Source organism: Mastigoproctus giganteus, chromosome 12, assembly GCF_048544385.1.
Source record: "Mastigoproctus giganteus isolate SK-2022 chromosome 12, ASM4854438v1, whole genome shotgun sequence".
NCBI classification, from domain to species: Eukaryota; Metazoa; Arthropoda; class Arachnida; order Uropygi; family Thelyphonidae; genus Mastigoproctus; species Mastigoproctus giganteus.
The window spans coordinates 160,887,279-160,913,905 of NC_143586.1; the positions used below are offsets into that span (position 1 = coordinate 160,887,279).

The window sequence follows — 26,627 nt, forward strand, 5'->3', positions numbered from 1 at the left end:
AATTTGCAGAACTTAAGCCTTTCTTTGTAAGAGCACCCCCCCTTTGTTCCCCTCAGCTCAAAATACCTGAGTTCGGGTCTCGTCAATGATGGGAGAAATTTTTATGTGCCTTTTTCACAACGTGGCTGAATTAGTCAGTGTCAGGAGAAGGCAGCGTGGTTTTTATTCCCAGAAACTTGGGTTTATTGTCCAGCAAAGCAGAAAATCAGCCAGAGAACACATGCAATTTACAGACAGTATACACAGAGCAACATGGTCTTATTTCCTGATGCTTCCAACAACAACAAACAGCATCTTCGAGGAATGGGTCATTAATTTTCTTATAGGTTTTTTACTACACAATCATCTGAATTATGTTTTTATGTGAACTTTAAAATTTTTTCCTTGTTTATAATTTCTGTTATGATTGACTTTCCAGCATTGTAAAATTTTGCTAATGAAGACCCGCTTTCGTCCTTTGAAAGTCTATTTAAAATCCCAATCTTCGATTTAATTATTAAAAATTTTTACTTTTAAAAGGTGAAGACCATCATAACTACAGTATGGTAAAATAAAACTGTAAATGTTCAGAATGTCTTCCTTCTTATATCTCAGTTTCGTATACTTTTTACTTTTTACTCCATATCTCACTTGCGTGTTGCAATATCTGCATGCTCTGTTCTTTGTTATTGATTGACACTTATCTTTTTTTTTTTCTGTTTTAGATTTTACAACCCCCCAAAATGGCAGTGAACAGAAATATCAGATTACAAAGTGTTATGTATATTAATTAATTATTTCATTTAATTTTATTAATTGACAAGGTAAAATAAAAGTATAAATTTGTGCTTGATATCTTCATTTTTATATCCTGTGGGCCATATTCCTCCGGTTTTTGCTTATTGGAATTGCCATTTAATAGAATCAAAATTCAGTTCGCAAACGTGATCACAATAACCAGTGTTTACTGTAATTATTTTATGGCACTAGCATAAAAAAATAAATAAATGCTGACTCATTCACATTATTTACGTTCAGATTTTTGATGCTCTACTGTAGTTGAACCCGCGGTTCCACTAGGGTTCACTTGTTGAACTTGGGATATTGCAAATTTTTTTTTTGTAGACTGAGTATTAATAGGGTAAAAAAATTTGCTCTATAATTTTATTGGATTATCTTGAAAAAATATAAGGGAACTATAAAAATATTTCTGTTAATTTCTGAGAAGAGTGAAAAAATTATTAGCTATAGAAATACTTAAATTTTAAGATAATGACTCACTGGTTTAAACCTGGAATGCTACCATAGTAAGTGAGGAATATGGAAAAGACATTCCTCATTTACCTTGGGTAGCATTCTAGGAGCTAGGTGGCATAGTAAGTTCTAATTATATCACCATACTTAAGTTCTAGTTAGCATTTTCGTATGGTTATTCATTGACAAGTTGTGCTGTTTTAAATGGAAGCATCATTGAGCATGTGGACCGAACAAACTAAGTTTCAATTTCTGACTACCAAAATGTTTAGACCTGCTGGAATTCAGTGACATTTACTGGCCATGCATCGTTTTGAAACTATTAATATCAGCACTGATCTTTAGTGTGCTCTACAAGTCAAAGGTGGTGACGTTATTAGAGCTGTTGTAAATGATCAGATTTGAAGCGAATTACTGGCAATTACCATTCGACAGTAACTGTGACCCATTATAATACCATGTGGCACTTTCAAATGCAGTATATACTCAGTGGCAGTTACAGACTCCTTCTTTCCTTGCCAATTACTGCTGTGTAAGTTTTTAATCAGTCTTGCTTATTAATATAAGTATTGTTTTATCTGCTGCATATCCATAGAGCTTTCCTGTAAATGGGAGTTATGGAGGAATGTCCACGTGGATGATTGGATTGATAATATTATTATTATTAACATTTAACATTAGTGTTTAGTATTAGATTACACAGAGGCACAATTTATGAAAATCAGTAACATTTGACCCAGAACAATTGATAATTCATTGAACCCAAACCCCCACTTGTAAGGTTAGATCAATCTGAAGGCCGACCGGGCTAGCCGGGTGGGTAAAGTACCTGCCTAGCAACCCAAAGGTCGCGGGTTCTAATCCCGCCTCGGGCTTGGATCAAAGTACTGCAAAAACCTTGGGAGGTGCATTATGGCCACAGAAGCCGATGCGCCAACTACCAAAAATAGAAATAGAATCAATCTGAAGACTAACTATTGATCACACTCTTTGGCATTGTACCTTGCATCTGCCTTGTGATATATCTTAGAATCTTGCCCATAATTCCAACACATTCCAGCTTCTATAGTAATCTCTCATAGGCACTGAGTCAAGGGCTTTGCTAAAATTTAACCAATTAACAATGTTAAAATTATTCTCTGTATCCAGCTCATGAGTAACTGTGTCTAGCTAAATTTGGTTTATTTAAAAATTTTGTCCCCACAGAGTTCCCCCCATTTTCTCCATTCATTAAGAAACAAATTGAAATCACCCGTAAGACATTCATAGTTGCTAGCCCATTTCATTGCATGTGGAATGTCTTGTACTCTTCACAAGCCTCTAGTAAGGAGCATACTCCTACTCTCATTTTACCTTTTCATCCAGCTATAGGCTCACCCCATGTGAGATAATCCTCTGAACCTCTCTGCATGTGACCAAATTATTTGTTCCCATTATTCAAAATAGGGAGGTAAGTTCAACTTGTGGGTTTAATGTGTGTTAATTCCTTTACTTAAATGTTGCTTTTCAAAATAGAAAATAATATTACTGTAATTGTAAGTTATATCAAATATAACCCTCATTTCAATATAAATATTTAAAAAAAATACTTTTATTAAACACTTATAAAATATTTTTCAATTAGTTTATTCAAAGTGGTTTCTCATGGTTAGCTTGCAAGCTCATCATTCACTTCAGTAAATTAGTATTCTTTCATTTTGAAATGCAAATACTGTAACTTAAAAAAAGTGAAAAAAGAAGATAGTGTGGCAGAAATTTTTGGTTCATCATATAAAACTTCTGTTCGTCTTTCAAGGTCCTTATAATGAATGTAAAATAATACAGTAGACTCTCGATTTTCCAGATTAGATGCTAAAAAAATTCCCGGATAATTGATTTCCCTGTTAATACAAAAATATCGAAAAATGTTCAGCAATGTACCTAATAAATATGGGGATAGATAAAAAAACTTACCAAGCACTACTTGCATGTCTTTTTTTTTTTTTTTAATCTTATGATGTGAGCAATACATGAAGGAACCAGTGTGTGTTTTTTTCTTTTTCCCCCTGCTTCCTTCGTGTATTGTGGCCATGAGATCCAACCAGATAGTGCGACACCATTGTGATATCCAAGCCCGAGGCGGGATTCGAACCCACGACCTTTGGGTTGTCAGGCAGGCACTTTACCCACCCGGCTAGCCCGGTCGGCGCATGTCCAATGCAATGCATGCATAGGTATAAAAACATATCTATAGGTAATGATGTATGCTTACGTTGGCCGATGGGGTTGCACAATATTTTTTACAAGTTTGGTTTTAACTTAAAAAGTCTATTGATATCTTTAAAACACGTTTTGTTTTTAACTTTATATTTTAATTTTACAAAAAATAAAATTTTACACTAAGACCTCTTTAAGGTTATGCTTTGTATTGATTTCCATGCTGCCGAAACTTCATAAATTGCATCCAATAATTATTCATAAATTGCATCCATAAATTACAGTCCATAATTTTACAAAAAATAAAATTTTACACTAAGACCTCTTTAAGGTTATGCTTTGTATTGATTTCCATGCTGCCGAAACTTCATAAATTGCATCCAATACAGTCCAGTTTTTCGAAAATGTCAATAGTTAGACATTTCCAATAATATCCTGTTTCATCGGCATTGTAAATTTGCTCCAGCACAAGTTACAAGTTCATTGGTTTCAATAAATTTTTGAAACTCCCTGGTGAATTCTTGGGCAACCGGTGCACCACTACTTAGTTTTTCACCTTGAATGGCAATCTGATTAATGCTATGCCTCTGTTTAATCTGCGTCAACCACCCAGAAGATGCTTTAAAAAATACCCTGCAATTTTAATTTGTCAAAAAAATATTTTGCCTTATCTCTTCTGTTTGTTGGCTAAACCACAACACCCCATTGCCTTGTTGAGGGCATCGTGTGTGGACTGTTTCGTCATTTTTCTGATAGTCATGCCTTTAACACTTATCAGATGTGCCCGTAAAATCTTATAGCTTCTCTTTATTTTTTACGATGTTGTGTATGGTTTGGTTACTAACATTATAATGGTTTCTTAAAGATTTAACGGATGCACCGTTGTCAAACTTTTGAATAATTTCAAGTTTTTGTTCAATTGAAAGCACAACTTTTTTTGCATTTATCCATCATTTTCTGATTTCTAAACAAAAAAAATATTTACTATATAAATAATTTTGACATCCCTGACCGTAAAATAACGAAACAAAATTTTGTTTATTTTGTTGTGCAACGGAACACAACAATCCACGCGACACATTAAAACAAACTAAACATTTGTTCTTTTTTTTTAGCAGCGGGGGTTGCCAGATAATAGCAACATTCGTCTCCCAATCATGTCTTTTAACCCTGCTTCTTGTCGCTTATTTATGACTTGGAAAACATGTTTATACCTATTTTATTTTATTACTTGAATGATTTCCAGTGGATATATATATATATACAAAGGGTACTAGGAAAGTTTTGCAATATGACGCAACAATGAATCACAGGAAGCTGCTTGTTGCTGCATGTTGAGACATGTTCATACGTGCATAGTAGCCGCCGCGCCAAGTCGATGGGCTCAGTTATTCATTAGTAGTGAGAGTGTAAAGTGCTTGCGATGGCATCGTGGTCATGAAATGAGATAAAGACAGTTTTGCGGTATAATTTCGTGCGTGGTTTAACCATAGACCAGTGCTTAGAAGAAATGACTCTTGCACTAGATGATGTTTGTCCACATCGTACAATGATATTCAGGTGGTATAGAGAATTCCAAAGGGGAAATTTCACTCTGGAGGATTCTGAGAGGCCGGGAAGGCCACGAACGTCAGTTACGGAGGAAAACGTTACTGCTGTGAGGAAAATGCTTGACGAAAACAGGCGAGTGACCTACCAACAGATAGAGGATACTTTGGGCCTAAATGCTCCAGCAATTCGTTCGATTCTGCAAGATCATTTGCACGTGAAGAAACTTTGTTCTCTCTGGGTGCTGCATCAACTGACTGAAGAGCAGATGACACGACGTGTGACTTGGTGCCGGGAGATGTTAAAAAAAGTTTGATAAGGGACAATCTCGGTATGTGAACAACATCGTGACAGGTGACGAGACTTGGCTGTACTATTACGATCTGCCGACCAAGGCTCAAAACAAATTTTGGGTCTTTGATGATGACGACACACCCGTAATTGTCAGAAAATCCCGATCTGTAAAGAAGAAAATGATAGCTGTATTTTTCAAATCGAGTGGAATTGTGGAACGTGTCGTTTTGGACACGCAGAAGACAGTCACAGCTAAGTGGTATACTGAACAATGCCTGCCTAAAGTCATTGGATCTATAAAGAACCTGCGGCCAAAGTCAAGAATGGACACCTGGTACCTCCATCACGATAATGCTGCAGCTCACCGCGCCAAAGCCTGCACCGAATATTTGACCACGACAGGACTGAAACTTCTCGAGCACCCTCCCTACAGTCCAGACCTTACTCCCTGCGACTTTGCACTGTTCCCGCATGTGAAAATGAAGCTAAAAGGGAGGCGGTTTTCCAGTGATGAGGACCTTCTACGGGCTTGGGACGAGTGTGCTTTACTCCCTAGTGAAACTTGGCAGAGCTGGTTTAAAGATTGGTTTCGGAGGATGGAGAGGTGTATTGAATGTAGAGGAAATTACTTTGAAAAAATTAAATAAACAAAGCTGTATTGCAAAACTTTCCTAGTACCCTTTGTATATATATATACAATCGATTCCGGTTATTTGGGACACATCGGGACTAGTGCATTTTGGCCCGATTAAGCGGCTGCCCCAATTATCCGAAGTTTTGAAATACAATGGACACCCCGCTTTACAATTGGTTCACTGTACAATCAAAACACGTTATGATGGAGTCACCATAGTAAAGTACCGGAGCTTACGACACTATACGATGTGTAGTAAGCTCCGGTCATTGTGATCATGTTTGTGAATTGAATTTTAATTCTATTAAACAGTGATTCTAATTAACGAAAATAGGAGGAATATTATCCACACACTATAAAAGTAAAGATATATTAAGCACAAATTTACCCTTTATTACCTAACCAATTAAAAAATTAATATGTAGTGTAATATGTACATACTAACTAGTTGACATTTCTGTTCACTGACATTTGTGGGTGGGGGTTAAAATTTAAAACAGTAAAAAGATAAGCAACCAATAACAAAGAACACGGCACACACAAATTTCAAGTAACACAATATGCGCAGCAACGGAGCAACGAGTTACAAAGCTTTAAAAATAGGAATGAAGAGAAGATTCTGAAAATTAATTTTTTTATATGATTGAAGATTTTATGGAAACACATTTCACCATAATAACCCACAGAATTCCAGCTGTTGGTGTTATCGCAAATTCAGTAAGATCGAGTTTACTGTCCGTTTATGATAGATTTCACTAACAGAAAATCCCAATAAACAGGTGACTGCTAACTGTTTTTATTGTTTTATGGTTGTGACCTCCAGAATTTCGACCGAATCACGTGGTACCATCGGAGACAAACGTAGAGTAATCTCCAGTGCTGCGGTCTCCTGCCCCGATTAAACGGCATGCTGTCCCGTCTGTAGCCGAGTGGTCAGGAGCGGGAGTGCAGTAGCACACGCTCTTTGAGTAGACCGGGGTTCAAGCCCCTGACTGCTGAATACGGTCGATCTGCCAACCCGCAATGGACCAGCGTGGCAGATTATGGTCCATTTCCCTCAGCATGGAGGCGCCTCCGTAGCCAGGTGGGAAGGAGCAGCAGTGTGTAGCACACGCTTCTTGATTAGACCGGGGTTCGAGCCCGTCACCACCAAATACGGAAAGGTCAGGGAATGACCATCGCATATCCCGGAGCAATATGGCCTTAGTTGCTAATGCTCCTAAAAACCAAAACAACAAACAACAACAACCTCAGCATGAATTGTTGAGGAGGCTTCCATCCTGCAGTGGGTTGATAATGGCTGCACTTTCCTTTTTTTTTTTTTTTTTTTTTTGTCCCAATTAAGCGAAGTAAACCCTGGCTATTTTCTCGATTGGTTTCTGTTTTTTAAGATTTGCCCCAATTAACCGGTGGCCCAAATAACCGGAATCCACTGTATTTTAAGTGGGGCCTATAATTTATGAAATATTATTCAAGAGGGGTGTATAATTTACAAAATATTTTAAGGGGGCGGGTGTACAAGGTATAAAAGTAGAAATGTAGTTATACTTCAGTTGACATACTTCATTGATCTTAATCAGCAAAAAATAGTGAAACAGCATATAAGAGATAAATAAAACTGAGAATCACTGCATTGTTCATATTTTATTAATGTGTATCATCTTCTTTCTAGGTAAAATGTTTCCTTCAAGAGGGGATCTTCACATCGCTCCTTTTAATGACGCTGCCTTATTTATGGAACAGCTAAATAAAGCTAACTTCTGGTGAGTGTTTATTGTATTATTACAGTAAAGCTTCCCTTAACAGACACCTTTTGGACAAGGCTTGGGTCCCAGACAGAAGTATTAAAAATTGCATATTTGTTGATCCCTCCAAAATGAACACTTTCTCTAACATGGACACTTTAATAGGTGCCTTTCAGTATTTTCAGTCTCCCTAGATAAGACACTTCAAGAGTAATTGGCAAACACATATGCATTTTCATTGGTCAACAGGCAGTTGCAGTGATGCCAAGTGAAGGTCATAATAATAATAATGCAGTAGTCAGTATGTCAGTTATCCAGAATAATTAATGTCGGACCTATTCTGGATAGCAAAATTTTTCGGATAATTGAACGTAAGGTAAATTAAATAAATTCTGTTATAATGTATTATGGTAAAGGAAAAAGACTTTAAATAGCGTGAAAAAAACAAATTCATTTAATTAAAAAAAATTATAAGTTATACATAAAAATTTGCACATTTACATATTACCAGTCATTTTACTGGAAATTTTATGTGAAAAAAAATTTTAAGTAATTTTTTAAAATAATGTTCGATTATTTTCTATTTTGTTGGTTATGACTGTTTTATTTTGCTGCTAAATCTCTCAAGTTCCTTGATAATATCAATTTGATTATATCACATTGTTCCTGGTCTTCTGACCATTTCAGTGCTGTTTCTTTTCATTGACATTTTACCATTTAAAAAAAAACTGAGAAAAACAATAAATTACACAGTTTCGGGCCGATATTATTCTTACCGAATCTAGAGCTAAAACATAACATGAATGAAGAGAACAAAATATGTCATGGAAAATTAGGTTCACGGAAGTGAATGACTAAACTTGTGGTTTCTGAGAAAACCCATTAGTCCAAATCTAACATTTCGCCAGATATACGACGTAAAAAAACAGATAGAAATACTCTCGTAGCGTAATAAACATTTTTTCTCAAATACTACCATTAATAAAACAAAAAGAACAAAAATCAGCCTCTCAAATTATTTTGGATAACTGACTTCAGATAACCGACAGTTCTACTGTACTAATTAAACTTGTGATGGCCATGGATTACCTGTGGAGATGATGGCACAGAATGTCATTGATAAGCTCATTACAGGGTATAATATTTACAAACTTATTTGAGCTGTCCAATTCATTTCCACTGTTGAACATCATTTAGCAAGGCGATAAAATTGCCAGATTGACACATGGCATTTCAGGAATAAAAAAAAAAAAAAAACCTCTTCTTTATTCAGTTTGTGGTGTTGTACATAAAAAATTATAAAAAATAAATAAAGGCCTTAACCAACGGACTGCATAGTTAATTTTGACCACTAGCTGGGATGAGAATTTTTGGTGTCCCCAAATAATTGTTATATACATTGTTATTGTTATTTGGTTTTTAGGAGCATTAGCAACTAAGGCCATATTGCTCCAGGATATGCGGTGGTCATTCCCTGACCTTTCCGCATCCTCCGTATTTGGTGGTGACGGGCTCGAACCCCGGTCTAATCAAGAAGCGTGTGCTACGCACTGCTGCTCCTTCCCACCTGGTTACGGAGGCGCCTTGGTATATACAAACTTACTTTATGAAACTAAAACATTGTGCATATAGGGCACATGATACGAATCTGAAACCACTTCCAGGTGATAAAAGTTATCTTCATGTATTTAAGCATCAACTGGAAAATTGGTCTCTACAGTAGATGGCAGCATAATCACAAAACTATAATTTTGGCAGAATTTACTAATCCCGAGAAGACAGTATATACTTCGGTTCAACGAGTTGCAGCCGATCAGGCTAGCCAGGTGGGTAAAGTGCCTGCCAGGCAACCCGAAGGTCGCGGGTTCGAATCCCACCTCGGGTTTGGATCACAGTAAAATGCAAAAACTTTGGGAGGTGCATTATGGCCATAGAAGCTGATGCGCCGACAACTAACAAGGGAAAAAAAAAAAAAAGTTTAAGTTTTGAAAATGATTTGAAAAGAAGCCACTGGTGACCTACAGTTCTGTAATGATAACCAAAATTCATGAAGGATGCCTGTTTTGTGCAATCAGCTCAGCCAAGATGGTGTCTGTCAGGGTGAAGTGGAGCTTGTTTGAGGAAGTTTTATGCAAAATCCGGGGAAATCCGTATGATTTGCCAGTCATGAGCTTAACATGCCACGGTCAACAGTGATGTAACATGTTACATCACCATCTGAGAATGAAACCATAGAAGTTACAGCACATACAGAAGCCATTGATCAGCAACAAAACCAAGCCGATGGAATTTTGGTGGTATATTTCTCCACATTTTCAGTTTTGTGATTATGCATCCATCTGCTGCAGCAGCAGATGGAAGCATAATCACAAAAATTGCAGCACCCACATTTTCCAATTTGTGAATAAAACCTTGAAGATATTCTCTTTCACTTGGAAGTGGTTTCAGATTTGTATGATATTCCTTATTCCCACAATAATGTTTTAATTTTGTAAAGGAAGTTTGTGGACACCTTGTACATTTGATATTCCTGTATATTCGATAAAAATGTTATGTGATGCCCAATGAATTTCATTTTTCCAAATTATCAAAAGTGGCTACACTGACCTCTGGAAAGTTGACATTTTAGTATCCACTTAAGAGAGGCTTCGTTGTTATTATTTATTTACTCATATGGAAGATCTAGGCTTGGTAACTCTTTTATGAAGGTCCTCTTACTGTTAGATGGCTACAAAAAAGAATTCTTAGAAGAAGAAAAAATGATAAAGATGTATGCTATTTCCAGTTTGTACTTGGTTATTCAAAATGAATTCCCCCTCTACATAAAAAAAAATTGGAATGGAATTGGAAAATGGTAACAAAATTAAGTAGGCATTTTTTTTTTTGACTGAATTGATTATTTCAACTGTGAAACAATTAAAATGATTCACTGAACGAAAAGGATGATGGATTAACTTTGTCATTATACAGAGGTCTTTATAGATTTTTTTTTTTTAATATATCTTTAAGCGTTTTGGTAGCGATGGTTTAATTTAAAAAAAGGTAATAGACTAAAAGTGGGGGGGAGGGAGTAAGAAATGCAAAATTCCCATTCGCCTTTATGTTAACAACTAACAAGTTTTAAGATTGCAACATTTAAAAAGTATTACAGGTAAATTGTTTAGGTTACAACTGTTTGGACACACCATTCATTTTATGGTTATTAAGGGCAGAGCTAAGAACTGAACTGGCTAAAATACATTTCTCGGAAAGGCATCTTCACAGTGTTTACAGCTGAAGCTCGTGAAATCTGTGCGAAGAATAAAAGGAGAAAGAAAGAAAGAGAGCTGTTCAGTACTGAATAAGAAGTCAGAGAAGATAAATAAAAAGAAGCAGCTGGAAATTTAGAAAAATTAATTAAAAGTAATAGAAGTACGTTATTGAAAGAAAAAGAATTCCTGTTTAACCCTGTCTCTTGTTGAGTACAACTTGTATACCATATACATGAAAACTTAATTTTAAATACCTGTTGCATTATTGTGATTACTTCATTGTGAATTTTAGTATTCCTAAAGTTTAGTATTCACATTTAGTACAGTTGAACTTGGTTATAATGAGCATGGAAATGACAAGATCACAGCCATAATGAGCAAAAAATCCATAATTTTAATTTATGCGTATTCCCATACAATTGCTCAGATAGTTGAAAAAAACCCAGTTCTTGGAATAGATAAAAATGAACGGGGTGACTTAGCTTTAATCATGACATGTATCGGATTAGCGGCCGGTTTATGACTTTGTCCTTTTGGGGGTGGCGGCTATACAGAGAATGAATACAAAGAACGGCAACAAGATTGGTGAGGGGAACAAAGGGGTGCTCTTACCAAGACACCTGCTAGGTGTCTTGGTAAGAGAGTGATCTAATTGAGGTGTGTAAGGCCTGACCATTGCAAGCTGATTGCTGATGGGATTCTTCCTCTTGCTCAGATTAAGAACCTGGGGGGGGGGGGCATAGATTCAAATTGAGGAAAGATAGTTGTATAGTGGATGTGTGGAAGTTTGCCTTTAGCCAGCAGGTGGTTGATTGGTGGAACAGACTGCCATCTTTTGTTGTGGCTGAGCTGGACAGGCATTTGGAACGAATGGAGGGGTGAAATGGGAAGATTGTTTTATTTTAATGCTAATGTAACGATGGTTGGCTGGATCAATTTAAAAACCGACATAACATTGTTTATGGAAAAATTAGTGGAGAATCTTGATCTGCAGATCCAGTAATGGAAAATGAATGGATTGACTGTGTTTAGGCCGAAATCAGGAAAGATTTCAATGACAAAGACATCTACAATGCCGACGAAACAGGACTTCCTTATAATTTGACACTTGGCAATATATTTAAATTCAAAGTGGGGGAAATGTGTTTGTGGAAAAAAATCAAATGCTTGCTAGACTGTGCTCGTATGTGCACATATGACAGGAATTGATTTAGATTTTAAAAAAAAAATTGTTTGTAATTGGAAAATCGTTAAAACCTCGGTGTTTAAAAATGTTACTAAACTTCCTGTGGATTACATTGCTAACAAGAAAGCTTGTTTGACTTCGGATATTTTTTGGCAATGCATAAATGATTTGAATAAGGTGCTGTTTCAAAAGAACAATAATATTTTATTGTTAGTTGATAACTGTCCTGTACATCCCAGATTCAAAATTTGTCCAACGTTAAGCTAGTGTTTCTGCCTCCCAATGCAACATCAATTCTACATCCAATGGACATAGTCGTAATCAAGATTCTGAAAGGATTTTATAAAAGATTTCTAGTTCTACATCTGATCAGTCAAAGAGAACAGAAACCTAATGAGTCTGTATCAATATTGGATGCTATAAATTTATTGAATGATGCGTGGAACAATGTTTCGACAACCATATTGAATTGCTTCAGGAAATCAAAATTAAATTCAAATGAAATTTAAAACATAGATGAAGATGATGGAAATGAAAAAAACAACTTGCCATTATCTGAATGGTTGCTATGTAACAACGTTGTTGGTTTTACTACAGATAACAGTGATGAATTTGTATGGGTTGGTGACCATTTGTTAACAAGTGCTCTTCCTACTGAGAGTGACATTGTTGATGCTATGTGCTCAACAAAGATGATGATTATGATGATATGACAAGTGAAAGTGAACCAAAATCAGTGCTGACAATCTCCCAAGCTCAAGGGCAATGGACACATTAATCAATTTTTTTGAAGGAACTGAGGCAAATAATGAGACTTTTAACAAAATTATTTGAAATCATGTTCATTATTAATTAGTATTGTTTTTAATTACGGAGAAATAAATTGTTTAGTATTAAGTATACAGTGGTACCTTGGTGTGCGAGCATAATTTGTTCCGGAAACGTGCTCGTAATCCAAAGCACTCGTATATCAAAGCGAATTTTCCCATAAGAAATCATGGAAACCCAGATGATTTGTTCCAAAACTCAAACAATTTCCAGTTATGTTCCTGCTAGTGGAATCTGTTATAAACTGGTAGTAAACTCTATCTAATTGCATTTGCGATTATACTGATAGCTGAAATTGTGTTGGATTTTACGTTATTATGGTGAAATGTGTTTTCCCTTCACTGATATAAAAAAAAATACATTTTCAGAATCTTCTCTTCATTCTTATCGTGTTGCGTTCAGTTGGGGTGATTCTGCGTTCGACTGCCATTTCTTGTAAACACAAAGGCGAATCATGCATAAGCGAATTCGGTTCGTGTTATATAAGCTATCGTTCACGTATTTATAAATCGTGTATGATCGAATTCTTGTAGTGTGAACACGTGTTATACGAGGACTGACTGTACTCGTATTGCAAGACCTCGCTCGTTTATCAAGTTTAAATTTATTAAAATTTTTTGCTCGTCTTGCAAAACACTCGTAGACCAAGTTACTCGCAATCCAAGGTACCACTGTATTTTAAAATCACAGACAAATAAATTGCGTTTAATATTAAGTGTATTGTAGTTTATACAAGCATATTAATGCAAATAATATGTAGGTATATACTTATTATTTTTTTCTCACTAATATTTATTTTGTTTTTTGAATCTGTCTTTTTATCAAGTTATTGAGAATAAAAAAAAAAATGGATGTAGATTTAACACATCACTGATATAGTGAGTAATGGTTCCGAGGAAATTTTGTTGGTCCCTTTATGCTCGTTATAACCAAGTTTGACTGTATTAATATTAGTAGTAGCAAATGATGCAAGAAAGCAAGCTTATAAAGCATCAGCCAAAAAAAAAAAAATCCTACACACTTCACCCATCCATACCCTCCAATAATTTGATTGGTTTTTCCTGGAATTTATTCAAACACCCACTTCCACAACAGATGGAAGTTTGCTTCAGTTATCAACCACCCACTGGCTGAAGGCAAACTTCTGGACATCTGTCCTGCAATCATCCTTTGTCGAATTGAATTTGTCCCCTCATGTCTCTAGTCTCAGCAAGAGAAAGAATGCCATCAACATTGAGCTTACTCAATCCATTCAAGGCCTTAAACACCTCAGTCAGATCTCCCCACAGGTGCCTAGTCTCCAGATGCCTGCACTTTGCACAACTGAATCCTCTCTTGGTAAGAGCACCCTTTTATTTCTTCACCAATCTAGTTGCCTTCCATCTGCACCTGTTCCAGCAGGTCTACATCCTTCCTACAGTGAGGCCTTCAGACCTGTATACAGTACTCGAGATGCGGCCTAACCATGGCCTTGTACAAAGTGATAATCACCTCCATATTTCTGCTAGCAAAGTTTCTATATATCATTGACAAAATCCCATCAACTGTCCTGGCAGCATGTCTGCACTGATCAGAGAATTTCCTATCTGACTGTGTAATTACACCCAGATCTTCTTTAACCACTGACTCCGTTATTTTCCATGGAACAGACATTAAGCTAACAGCTCTGTGATTACTTATGTTGCCTTTTGATTCCCCCTGTGAATTTGGGAATATATTTAGCATTAGCATTAGCATTAGTAGAGGCATATGATGCAAGAAAGCAAGCTTATTCAGCATCAGCCAAAAAAAAAAAAAAAAAACCTCTCCCATTTCACCCCTCCGTTCGTTCGAAATACCTGTCCAGTTGAGCTTTAAATTTGTTTAGGCTATCAACTTCAACAACAAGTGATGGAAGTCGGTTCCACCAACCAACCACCCGCTGGCCAAAGGCAAATTTCCACACATCTATCCGACATCCGTCCTTCCTCAATTTGAATTTATGCCCTCTGAGGTGATTATTCTGAGAAAGATGAAGAATCCCATTGGCATTGAGCAAGCTCAAACCATTCAAAGCCTTATACACCTCTATCAGATCACCTCGCCGGTGCCTAGTCTCCAGACTCTGTAATTTGCAAAACTTAAGCCTTTCTTCGAAAGAGCAACCCTTTGTTCCATTTACTAATCTTGTTGCCCTTCTCTGTACCCGTTCCAGCAGCTCTACATCCTTCTTGAAATGAGGCCTCCAGACCTGTATACAGTACTCAAGATGTGGCCTAACCATTGCCTTATACAAGGGAATAATCACCTCCTTATCCCTGCTAGAAAAATTCCTGTATATCATTGACAAGACACCATGAGCTACTCTTGCAGCTCGTCTGCACTGCTCAGAGAACTTCATATCTGCCTGCACAATTACCCCCAGGTCCTTTTCATTCTCCACCACTGTCAGTGTAGTACCGCAGAGTTGATACATTGCTCTGGGGTTACTGTTACCCATATGTAGTACTTTACATTTGTCAATGTTAAACTTCATTTGCCACCTCTCAGCCCATCTGTTCAACCTTTCCAGATCCTGTTGCAGCAGTATAGTGTCAGTAGTGTCCTTGACAACCCTGCCAACCTTCGTATCATCTGCAAACTTGGACATTAAGCTTGATATACCATCATCAATATCATTTGTAAATACAGAAAACAATAAAGGACCCAATACTGAACCCTGAGGGACTCCACTAATAACATTAGTCCACGATGAGCAGTGTCCATTGATTACCACTCTCTGTCTTCTCCCCCTCAACCACCCCTTTATCCATAGCAGCAATTTGCCTCCAATGCCACACTGCTCCAATTTGTGCAGCAGTCTTCCATGTGCAACAGTATCAAAAGCCTTTCTAAAATCCAAGTATATAATATCAAAGTTATTCCCTGCATCCAGTTCTTTTGTGACTGCATCATAGTATCCAATCAAATTGGTCAGGCAAGACTTCCCCTTAACAAAACCATGCTGTGTCCAAGCTATAACTGAATTCTTGTCTAGATGATCCTGCAGTGCTTCTTTAACCAGTGCCTCCATTAATTTACCTGGAACAGAAGTTAAACTAACAGGTCTGTAATTACTTGTGTCAGCCTTTGATCCTCCTTTGTGAATTGGGGTTACATTTGCACATCTCCAGTCTATGGGTACCTCCCCTGAGTCCAAAGAAGCTCTCATAATTATGGCTAGGGGTTTGCATACTTCCTTTGCTGCCTCCTTTAATATAACTGGATAGATCCCATCCACCCCAGGTGCCTTTTTTATGTTTATCCTCAACAACTCTCCTCCACTTTCCTCTCAGTTAATACAAAATCATCCAGCTCACTGCCAATGTTTACTTTACCTACATCATTCTCCTTCCTGAATAACTCCTCATGCGTGAATGTAGATGCAAAATACTCGTTTAGATTGTTAGCCACCTGAGCAGGATCCTCAACTGTTGAACCATCAATATCCAGTGGACCAATCTGATTCATCCCTTTCCTTCTCGAGTTCAAGTATGTAAAGAACTCCTTTCTGTTTTTCTTTGCATCCTTTGCCAAGGATTTTTCGTAGTCTGCCTTTGCCTGCCTAATCTCCTTTGTGACTTGGTTACAGACCAGCTTATATCTATCATAGGCTTCCATGTCACCCATTAATTTGTATGTATCCCATGCATTTTTCTTCTCTGCCACATGTCTCATTAGTCCATCTGACAACCATTTAGGCCTAAACCTTGAACAATATTTCTTAGTTGGTATGTAAAGCCTGGTAGCCACCAAGATTAGTTCCTTGAATGCTTCCCATTTTGAGTTTGCTGTTGGTAACATCATCAGTTGGTCCCACTGTATAGAATTTAAATACTGTCTCAGACCATCATAGTCGCCTTTACGAAAACAAAAACCCTTCCCTTTACCTCTGATGGTAGTTACCTCCTTGAGTAAATCCCACTTCAACACACTGTGATCACTGCCACCTAGTGGTTCATTTATCTGCAGGTTCTTAATGCATGAAGAATCACTACTGATAATCAGATCAAGAGTATTGCTCCCTCTTGTTGCCTCACAAACATGCTGATGTAGAAAACAATCATCCAATAAATCCACAAAAGCCTTGCTAGTGTGCGAGTGACCAACCCACAAATTCCAGTCAATATCTGGGAAATTAAAATCCCCCATTATAAGACTCTCTGATTTACTGGCCCACTCTATTTCCCTGTACAATATATTATTATACTCATCAGAGTCATTAGGCCTATAGCACACTCCTACTCTCAATTTTGATTTCCCTATGCTTATGTCACACCAAACTGACTCGACATCGATGTCAACTGGCTTCACTTTCTTTGACTTTATGTGTTTCTTAATTAATAGCATAACCCCTCCTGTCCTGTCTATCCTTTCTATATACATTGTATTCCCCAAATTCCAGTTCCGCATTACTTATATCTGTGTGACACCACGTCTCTGATATCCCAACAATATCTGCCTTTGATGTTTTGAGCAATACCTCAAATTCATCAAATTTATTTACCAAACTCCTAGCATTGGTGTACACGCAGGTATACATGCACCTGTTTCTATTCTTAGCTACCCTAACACAACCCATGTGTTTACTTGTAACGCAATGACTACCAGCAGTCTCTGAAATATCCTGCATCTTGTTTTTCAGACTTCTGCTCATTTGAATAGAAGCAGTGCAAGAATCACTTCCACCTCTGCCAGTGGCTACTGTTAATCTATTAACTCGACAGCATCAGCAAAAATTCTTGCACCCTTTCTATTTAAGTGTAAGCCATCCCTGTAGAAGCAATCTCTCCTGTTAACAAGTACAGTCCAGGCTGAAAAAAATTCTACCCCTTGAGCCTTGCACAATCCCTCCAGGGCCGAATTGATCGACAAGGCTCTCATCATATACTCCCTCCTATCGTGTCTGGGCAGAATTGCAGACTCTTTCAAGTTCAACCCTAATTCACGGCTTTTTTTCAACAGTGACCTGTACTTGCTAAGTAATTCCGCCGGTCTCCTACTCTTAATATCATTAGTGCCAACGTGTACAACTGTATCACCTTTTGTGCCCTTAAAAGATGATATCCGCTCTACAACGTCATCAACCTTTGCCCCTGGCAGACATACCCTGGTCCTATTCCATCTATCCTTTTTACAAAGCATGTTCCCCGTTTCCCTGACAATAGAGTCACCAACAACTACTAGTTCCTGTGGGACCAGCGCATTCTGCCTAGGGGGCTGCCCCTGTGTTGCCTGATGACCAAGTGCAAGCTCTGGCGTTGATGTGGGCAGCTGAGAGCTTGATGGGCCCCTCAATTTATTTCCCTCGAGGGCATCCACCCTGTCCTTCAAGGTCTCATAAAGGCCCATAACAACGCTGAGTTGTCGCCTGATTTCCTTGCACTCCTTACATCGTGCACACACAAAGACATCCCCCTTGGCAGTATCATGTCCCGTACCCGACTGCTCCGCAAACATCAAGCAAACAGTGCATTTTAATAGACTGTGATTCTGAGGGCAACTGCCCCCCCTCAGTTCTCCCCTGAACCACAGCACTCCCATTAGCTTGAGCCTTTTGCTTTGCTGCTCTGTTCAGAGTCATGATTCCAATTTAATTCAATAAAATTTAAAACAAAAATTAAATCCTTAAGTTATACCCCAAAACAGTTATGTTATATATATATATATATATATATATTTTTTTTTTTTTTTTTTCGGTATCTAGTGTTCCCTTTATACAACTTCCGTATCACGTGTACCACTATAGTTATGTATTAATTATTTGTTACGATTAAGTCGTTATATATATTTATAGAGTTAAAAATACAATTTAATTGACAATAAAGTTTATCAAGATTAATAGATTTACTGATTAATTGACAATATTATATTATGCAGTATACTACACTAAGCTTATGCTATCGTGTAAAAATGGCGGGAAGTCACGAACGGTATTTCTATGGACTCGTAAGTATTGATTAGCTTCGAAATCTCGCTATCTCAATTTAGAATAAACTAAGGATCCTGCCTAGGTCTATAATCTACTTATAGAAGATAATTTGATATAACAATTGGTTAATAAATCGACTAAATTTGGTTAAAAGACCTCTCGTTCAATTTGTGACACGTGGATTTGATACCGTTACCGATACTAAGTAATATCTACGAAATCTCTGTCTAAGTTAAACTTTAAACTAAGTATCGTAACTAGGAATATAAAGCTACTCTAGAAAATAAGTTAATATGACAATTTAAACTAATAAAGCAGAAAATAAATCAGGAAAAACTTCTCTGTTTGAAGAGCTTTAAGGAGCAATGTCTGCACAGGCAAACCTCGCACCCAGACTCCTAGAGATATTTGCCCATCTCTAGTCCATAGGGACCTCTCTTGATTTGAAGGATACACTCATACTTATGACTAATGGTTTGCTTGCCTCCCTTAGTATAATTGGATAGATTCCATCCACCTCAGGTGCATTTTTTATGTTTAGTTTCAACAAGTTGTTTTTCACTTTTCTTTCAATTATCACAAAATTATTTAGTTGCCCATTAGAGTTTGATAAACTTCTCGCCTCCCCTTCCCTAAAGAATTCCTCATATATGAATACTTACTCAATTTGTGAGCAACCTCAGCAGGGTCATTAACAGTTAACCCATTGATCGTTCAATTGGTTAATCTTCAGTTAGCTGAATGTGATTCAACACTATCCTTCTACTGTTAATATAAGCACAGAAATCTTTGATACTGTTCTTTGCCAAAGTCTTCTGATAATCTGCCTTAGCTTGCCTAACCTCCTTTGGGACTCGATTACTAATTTAAAAATACCACAGGCTTCTGTATCACCTGCTAATATTTATGCATTCCACCATTTTTCTTCTATGCCACAAGTCTCATCAATTCATCTGATATTCATTTAGTTTTAAGCCTTGGAACATCATTTCTTAGATGGTGCCAAAAGCCTAGTAACCTCTATGATTACTTCCCTGAATGCTTCACATTTAGAATCTGCTGTTAGTAGCATCCTCAATTGGTACCACTGCATAAAATTTAAAAACTCTCTACAGTCACCCTTATGGAAGCAAAAGCCTTTCCCTTTACGCTTGACAGTAGTTATGTTTTTAATTAAATTCCACATTAGTACACTGTGATCACTGCCACCCAGTGGGTCTTTTTCCTGCAGATTCTTAATGATTGAAGAATTGCTGCTGATATCTAGGTCAAGAGTATTGCTTCCTCTTGTTTCCTCTCTAACATGCTGCTGTAGAAAACAATCATCCAAGAAATCCACAGAAGTCTGGCTAGTGTGTGATTGATTCCAGATGTTGACTGCAATTTGCAAATTCCAGTCAACATCTGGAAAGTTAAAATCCCCATTATGAGACATTCTGATTTACTGGCCAATTCTGTTTCTCTGTATAGCTGTTTGGTATACTCATCACAGTCATTAGGCCTATAACATACTACTACTCTCATTTTTGTTTTCCCAGTGCTTATGTCACACCAAACTGACTCAACATTGCACCGGTTCAACCTGCCGACTGGATACATTGACAGTTTTAATATGCTTCTTAACTAAGAGCATGGCCTTCCCACCCATCCTGTCGTGTGTGTCCTTCCTGTATATATTGTACTGCTTATATTCAAATTCGGCATTGCTTATGTCTGAGTGACATCATGTCTCTTCTATCCCTACAATGTCTACATTTGATGACTTAATCATTAATTCAAATTCATCAAATTTATTTACTATGTTCATAGAATTTGTCTGATGCAAATGTATATACACCTATTTTTACTCTTATCCTAACACAGCCCATGTATTTAGTTGTCCCCACATATTTTGCTCACATATCTTGCTCTCCAGGCTGCTGCTGCTCATTCCAGTAGAAGCAGTGCAAGAATCACTTTTACCTCTGCCTGTGACCACTGTTAATGTATTAGTCTGTGAATTCCCCTCCCCCGCTCAAGCTAGCAGTTTTCTGACCCACCTAACACTTCCTCGATAGCATCAGCAAATATTCTTGCAACTTTTCTATTTAAGTACAGTTCTACTTGGTAGAACTGCTCCTACCTTCTTTCTTGTAGGTGGGCGGTTGCGGAGTGTTTAACTACCAAGTTGAGTACCCCTGAGCATGCATGATGTGGAAAGAAGAAAAGGAAATAAAATTAGAGGCACCTCTAATTTTATTAGAGGCACCTCTAATTAGAGGCTGAATGTCTCATATCAAGAGCCAAGAAAGTTTGTAAAACCAATAAATAGAAATATGCCTACATATGCTCAAAATATTGTGGGAAATGTCCATTGGAACATAGATTGAAATTACTGTTCCACCGAAAGAGTTATTTACACCATCGCATGCTATTTATTGAATTCTCAGAAGCTAGCACCAAAAACATGGTCAGCTGCCATTCTTGTATCATTTTCACCTGATGCATTACCTCAACCAAGTAAATTACGATCAGGTGATTTCTGATGCACCTCTTAGCTAGGTTTGTTGCGAATTACTATTGCATTTTCACTTTCAACATTATTGCAAAAATTTTATTTCGTCACTTCGCTAGCAATGTTACTGCTACCTTTCTCTTGAAATGTGCTGCAACTTGCTGGCAACATATCACTTTCTTCCACTTGCAATGCTCTGCATCTCCTTTCAATCACAGGCAGAACTACTCCTGTCTCCATGTGACAAGTGTGAAACCTAGCCGAAAAGAGCTTTTCCCAGGACTAAATGAGTAATGTGAACGTTACTCCCTCTGGGTTCTCTTCGATAATCTCATCTAACCATTCTAAGCAGACACCAGAGATACCATCTCTGCTAAATGACAGAGGGCTGACACAAAACCACCAGTAACACTCTCATGCAAGTATACATGCACATGTTCTTACTCTTAATTGTCCCCACGGCAGGGCTTTAAATCCCAGACACCTTGCTTTCCAAGGTGCTGCATGTTCCAATAGAAGCAGTACAAGAATTACTTTCACATCTGCTTGTGGCTCTAGTCAGTCTGACACCCCCCTCCCCCAGCTAACAGTTTATTTGCTGATGCTGGTGGGGGGTCATCACTGCTTTGATAGCATCAGCAATTATGTTTGCACCCCTTCTGTTTAAGTGTATTCCATCCCTGTAAAAAAAAAGCACATAACATGCTGAGAAAAATTCTATCTGATGTGTCTTGCACAGTGGTGAAACCCATGTTTAGTCTCTAGAGCAAAGTTTCCGGCATCCCCCTCCCCTCATACTTCTCCTTCAACCCATGCACGGTACTAAGTACTATAGGTTTTGATACCTTTCGTGTTTGGGGTTTTCATAAAAAAAAAAAAAAAAAAATCTCTCCAGGACTGAATTGATGGACAAGGCTCTCAACATTACTCTCCTCTATTGTGTCTGGGCAGAATTGTAGACACTTTCAATCTTAACTCGCAACTTTTTTCCCCGTACTTGTTAAGTAAATTCTCAGATCTCCTACTCTTAATATCATTAGTGCTAACATGTACAATAATATCACCTTTTGTGCTCTTAAAAGATATCAACTCTAAAAAATCATCTACTTTTGCCCCTGCCAGGCACACCCTTGTCCTGTTCCACATATCCTTCTTGCACAATATATTTCCTGTTTCCCCTGACAATATTATACAATAATTACCTCCTGTCGATCCAGCACATTCTGCCTTGGGGATTGCTGCTGTGTTGCTTGATGCACAAGTGTGAGCTCTGGCATGGAGTTGGGGAGCTGAGAGCTTGATGGGCTGCCATTTTAATTCCTTCTAGGGCATCCACCATACTCTTCAAGCTCATAAGTGCCCATCTTAATGCTGACAGTGCCTTATTTCTGTACACTCTATGCACCAAACACACACACACACACACAAAGACCATGTCCTGTTCCAGAAAGTCCGGAAACATTACACGGGTTGCACATTTTGTTAGGCCATGATTTGTAGGAGAAATGGCCCTTTGATTCTCCCTCTAGTTTGTATCCCTTGCTTTGCCGCTCTAGTCTGGAGCATGATTTTCATTTAAATACAATTTAATTGATTGACAATACAACACTGAGCTAATAGTTTCCTAAATGTAATGATACCTATTACACTATCAAGTTACTTTACACTGCCAGGTTAAAGTTATACATTACACTATTACATTTGCAGAGTTTTAAATTAGTTATATCCTTACTAAAAGTAAAATTTCTTAGGTAAAAAACCAAAAAAAAAAAAAAAAAAATGCCAAGCTACATGATTAGAATCTTTGAGCTACTTATTTATCAGAATTAATCTACAAATAAATACACAAAAGCAAAAATAGTTATGTGCTATGATATTTTTGCTTAAGCACTAATATAAAAGCTCTAAAATAATAAGTTGCAATTACAAAATGTCTAGCTAAGTATAAAAATAAGCTAATGAACTATTGAACTATATGACTATTAAACTATTATTCAAACACAATTTGATGTGTTGATATGTTAGTAAAAAGACAGTGAAAATTTCCAAAAAAAACATCTGTTTTCGCAGACTCAAAATTCTTCATCTCTCTTTCATTAATTCTTAATTAGAGAAGTATAACTGTAAAAAATTCTGAATGGTTCCATGCGTTGATTTTACATAAATATTTGGTTTTTGGCTATGATTTATGCCACTGAAAATTAGATCTGGGGTCAGTTGAAATTAATATTTTCAAGACTGATGTTATTAAAGATATTGTTTGTTCTTATAAAGTCGAAATAAAGAATAAAATTCTGAAGTGCATAATTTTGAAAATTATGAAAATATGAAAATTTTCAAAATTATGCACTTTATGATTACTTATTATATCTAGCCTTTCATTTTGAAAAAGCCAAATGATCTATAAATTGCAACCTTGGTCACACTTGGTGGATTTTTATATTTTATATATTTATTCTTTTGATGCATCCACTATAGAGATTAAAACTTTAAAATAATATTCATGTAGATTGGAATGAAATTTTTTTTTCTGCATGTGAAAATGTAACCATGCTAACAGGGATATTCCATGTTTGCTTCAGCTGCATGTGAATAATTTGGTTAATTTAAACCATAGTTTGCCAAAGAAATACAACCAGTAAGGCTGGAAGTCCAATGTAGCTGAATGGTCAGTGCAGGAGGGTTTGAAGCACCCTGTGTGTGAGTTAATTATGATTCAAGCCCACATTACCGCTAAATATAAATGATAATATAATTATCAAAGTGATTAGTTGTAAGCTTCTCTGACACAGTGCTGTGCTGGAGTTTAGACAGAAAATTTAATTGAAAATATATTTACAAACAAATTAGTATGAATTCAACACAGATTCTTTTGGTAGCTTAATTTTTTAAGCTATGCATTCCTAGCACACCATGGTAATGTACACAGCTCCACACCAATTCAAGAGCTTTAATGATTTGCATGATAATATGATGGTTTCACAATTTTATAATTCTTTGTAGAAGTCTGGGTTTTAAAAGTCCCTCTACTCTTACGTCAGAGATGGAGGCATTTTTAAAGGCTTCTTAATCAGGAATGTAGTTAGTTGATTCAAGGAAAATTGTGCCTCCATCCCACCTTATAAATTATTTCAGTCCATGGAATATAGGCCTGTGAATACACATACATAGATGTGGTACACAAAAAAACTATATGAAATAGTGAATTAATGCAAATTCGGTCAAGTAGAAAAATTTCCAAGAACAAGAGCTCATACAATAATAAATAAACAATTAAATATCTGTTCATTGGTCTAACAGAAAATACTTTATTAACTGTAATATATATTAGTTGGTATGAAAGAAGAAACATTACAGAATTAATCAAAAATAATATTTAACCTAGCATGTGTAATTTAAAAAAATATGTAAAGAATGTAAGAAAAACAGGAGAGACTGTTACAGGGATGGAATACACTTAAACAGAAACTGCTATTGAGATAATGTTAGGTGGTGTCGGAAAACTGTTAGCCTGGGAGGATACATGGAATAACAGATTAACAACAACTGCAAGCAGAGTTGAAAGTGATTCTTGTAGAAATAGATATGCACATTCTTGTGCACTAATGCTTGGAGTAAACAACTGGGATTAATTTGAAGTATTGGTTAAGTCAACGAATGCAGACATAGTAGCCACTCAGAAATAAGCCGTGTGGAATTTGAATATGGTGAGTACAATGTGTACAGGCAGGATATGAGGGGAAGGGTATTGCTCTTGGTCTTCTCATAGAATCTGAGACAGTGCACCCAGATGATATGGGTGGCCATATCATCTGGGTGCATTGCCAGATGCAATTTTGAGTTAGCCTGGTGTGGCATAGCTCGGAAAACTAAACGAAAATAGGAGTTTGCCATAGGTCAAATGACTGATAAGTATAATGAGCAACTACACAGGCTAGTACAGTGGGCCAGTTGATCGGATTTAACTTTCCTTATATTAACTAGAACTTGTGGGTTGGTTGTTTACATGGTATCAGGAATTTTCTGGATTTATTGGATGACTGGTTTCTACAGTAGCAGAGAGACAAGAGGAAAGCAATACTCATAATCGATTATCAGCAGTGACTCATCATACATTAAGAATATCCAGATAAAGGAAACATTAGGTGAGAGTGATCATAATATATTGATGTGGGATATACTTAAAGATATAACCACTGTCAGTAAGGGAAAGGGATTTTGCTTTTGTAAAGTCAACTACAGTAGTCTTAGATATGTTTTAAATTTCTTTCATCATCAACAACTGATGATGTTGCCAATTGCAAATTCTAAATGGGAAGCATTTAGTAGCTTCCATGATTAGTAGTTTTTAAAGCCTAGTAGTAATCATAAGAGCTGCTAAGCTTTTTAGAGTTATAGTTTGGGTTTTAGACCTGAATTGACAATACTACAAAAAAGTTGGCACTCTAAATGAATGTCAGATGAAATGATGAGACTTACAGCGAGTACAAAGTATTCTGTAACCAGGTGACTTAAAGGAATTTGTGGGGTTTTTTTTTGGAAGTGTTTGGAAATGTCCCCCCCCCCCATCACCACCACCACGCTGCTAATGCTGTATGAGCTTGCTTCCTTGCATCATTTGCACTAATAATACAAGTACTAAGACCAAGCGTGCTTTCTTATTGTAGTGGGACCAGCTGCAAGGATGATGAGGAATTTTTCAAACAGAATTCATAGTAGATAGCAAATTATCATTGACTTTTCAGAAAAGTTAAGTTGAAATATTAACTTTAATTGAAATATAATCATCTTTGGATAACCATTTCATTTTTCCAAAAAAAAAAAAAATAAAGAAAGAAAGAAAGAAAAAACAACAAAAAGGGGGAAAAAAAAGGAAGTTTCCATTACATTTCAGTAAGATTGAAGATAAAGAAATAGAAAATAGATTTATTTTATTAAAATTTTGCTTGTAGCAAAACTTTGACTCAACTTTGCTAAAGAGGTATAAAATCTCCAACAGTGTCTTTCTTGAAATAGTCATTAGCTGCTGTCTAACAGACAATCCAAACAGAAATCTACAGACAGAAATATTCTAGCCAAGCTTTTTAAAGCATTATATACTACTAATCAATCCTGTTGCTGAATTTTAATGTAAAATGTGTGTTAATGAAATTGAATGTGTGGTGCAATGTGGACCTTAAAATCCTCTTTCTTTTGCAATAAATATTGTTTTTGATAAATCTTTTGTTTTCCTATTTTCTTCTTTCTTTTGGCCAAAAAAATCACTTG

At 36.7% G+C, this 26,627-nt stretch overlaps 1 protein-coding gene across 2 annotated transcripts in view; it reads left to right on the forward strand.

Moving 5' to 3' along the window:
* Art4 (arginine methyltransferase 4) overlaps positions 1 to 26,627 on the forward strand; it is a 261,955-nt gene that overhangs the window by 107,921 nt on the left and 127,407 nt on the right. For both annotated transcript variants that reach the window (XM_090386019.1, XM_090386018.1), the window contains exon 7: positions 7,578 to 7,668. In XM_090386019.1, the coding sequence (XP_090242145.1) occupies positions 7,578 to 7,668 (91 nt within the window). The remainder of the gene's footprint in view (positions 1 to 7,577; positions 7,669 to 26,627) is intronic.